The sequence below is a fragment of the Penaeus japonicus genome, unplaced genomic scaffold (assembly GCF_977035675.1).
Source record: "Penaeus japonicus unplaced genomic scaffold, GWHDUDI00000001_assembly GWHDUDI00000033, whole genome shotgun sequence".
Taxonomy (NCBI): Eukaryota; Metazoa; Arthropoda; class Malacostraca; order Decapoda; family Penaeidae; genus Penaeus; species Penaeus japonicus.
Window position 1 is genome coordinate 23,023,375 of NW_028234435.1, and position 1,470 is coordinate 23,024,844.

Sequence of the window (1,470 nt, forward strand, 5' to 3'; positions counted from 1 at the left end):
TCTCTCTCTCTCTCTCTAATAATTATTTTCAGGGAGAAGCAAATGGTGTTTCGGGTTTAATTTAAGTAATGAAATGTTTTCGTAACTCAATAATTCGAAAATGAATAGTCATGTTTTATTCATCTCTCGGAGGGGTGGGGGGAGGGGGGGAGTGAGGGCGGGTTCCTCAGAATCCAAACTGCATACACATAATGCTCCCTGTTGTATAACTTGTCATAACAAATTTGTAAATGGAAAGCGATCACATATGCATACCCTGTGCCACAATGCCAATTGACTCTCCCCCTCCCCTCCTACCCCCCCCCTTTTTCCATATTTACTCTCCCCTCGCTAGTTGGACAAGCTCTCACTTACTCAATTAAGCCCGATGAGGTGATGTTGATTTCCATTTCATTACCGCCACTACTTCCCCGCGACTCTGAGCGCAGAAAGGGCCCGCCCCGAGTGAGAAATCCGTTCGTGGCGACGGCGAGAGCCCGGCCTGCGTTCCCCTCGACGCGTCTTTTCGACAAGCACCCGAACTGTAAATCTTACCATAAAGCTAATGGCCCGTGCCGAGTGTTTACTAATCTCCGCGCTGATTGGCCGCGGGGACGTTCGGGGCTCCGCCTACTATTAGTGTCGCGGGTGGTGATTGGCCGTCGGGTGGGGAGGCGTGGGCGGGGTCTTCGAGGTGGGCTTCCCCAGTGCGCGGCTCCGGGAGGTTTAGTCGTGTGGTAGTGGCTCGCTGTAAGTTACCACTGAGCTGGTGAATTGATAACTTGTGTAAACACTGACATCCGCCCGCGCTCCGCTCCCTCCCGTTCGCGCCCATTTCCATGCGGATGTTGATATTCGGGAAATGCTAAGTGCCACTTGCCTCGCCTTCGGGGCCCCGGCGACATTCCTCCGGCGTGAGTGAGTTCCCGCGGCCGAGGAAATGGCGAGCTGGTGACCGCTCGCTGCACGAGTCGCTCGCCGCCCGAAATTGACAGGCCGAGGTGATCGATCCAGCGCGCCCGTGCAGTGTAATCCGCGCGCGGTAATTGACAGAGGATTGCCGCCCTCCCCTCCTTCCCCTCCTCCTCCTCCTCCTCCTCCTCCCCTCCTTCCCCCTCCCTGCGCCCCCTCCCTTCCTCCCCTCCTCCCCCCCACGTCGCACCTGACATCTCTTTCTCTCCGTGTCTCCCCCGCGCCACCATGTCGGGCGTGGTCGCCACCGAAACAGTCCGCCCGAGCCACAACTCCGCCTTCAGCGCCGTCGTCCGGAAGCGCTTCTCCTTCTCGGTGGACTCCATCCTCGCCAGCTCGCCGCCGAAGGACGCGCCCAAGGACACCAGCGCCTCCTGCGACAGCCTCCAGGCGCCGCAGACGTCGCCGGAGGAGCGCCTGTCGCCCGCCGAGGAGAGACTCTCCGCCAAGCCCCTGGACGACGACGACGACGACGACAATGAAGGCGGCGACGACGGAGACATCAACGTCGACTCCGAG

General features: G+C 59.0%; 1 protein-coding gene across 1 annotated transcript in view; it reads left to right on the plus strand.

The window, feature by feature from the left end:
* Positions 1-720: 720 nt before the first annotated feature.
* LOC122264302 (uncharacterized) overlaps positions 721-1,470 on the plus strand; it is a 3,012-nt gene continuing 2,262 nt past the window's right edge. Inside the window, exon 1 of the mRNA XM_043033135.2 lies at positions 721-1,470. This exon is cut by the window's right edge and continues 235 nt beyond it. Within this exon, the coding sequence (XP_042889069.2) occupies positions 1,180-1,470 (291 nt within the window). The 5' untranslated portion in view covers positions 721-1,179.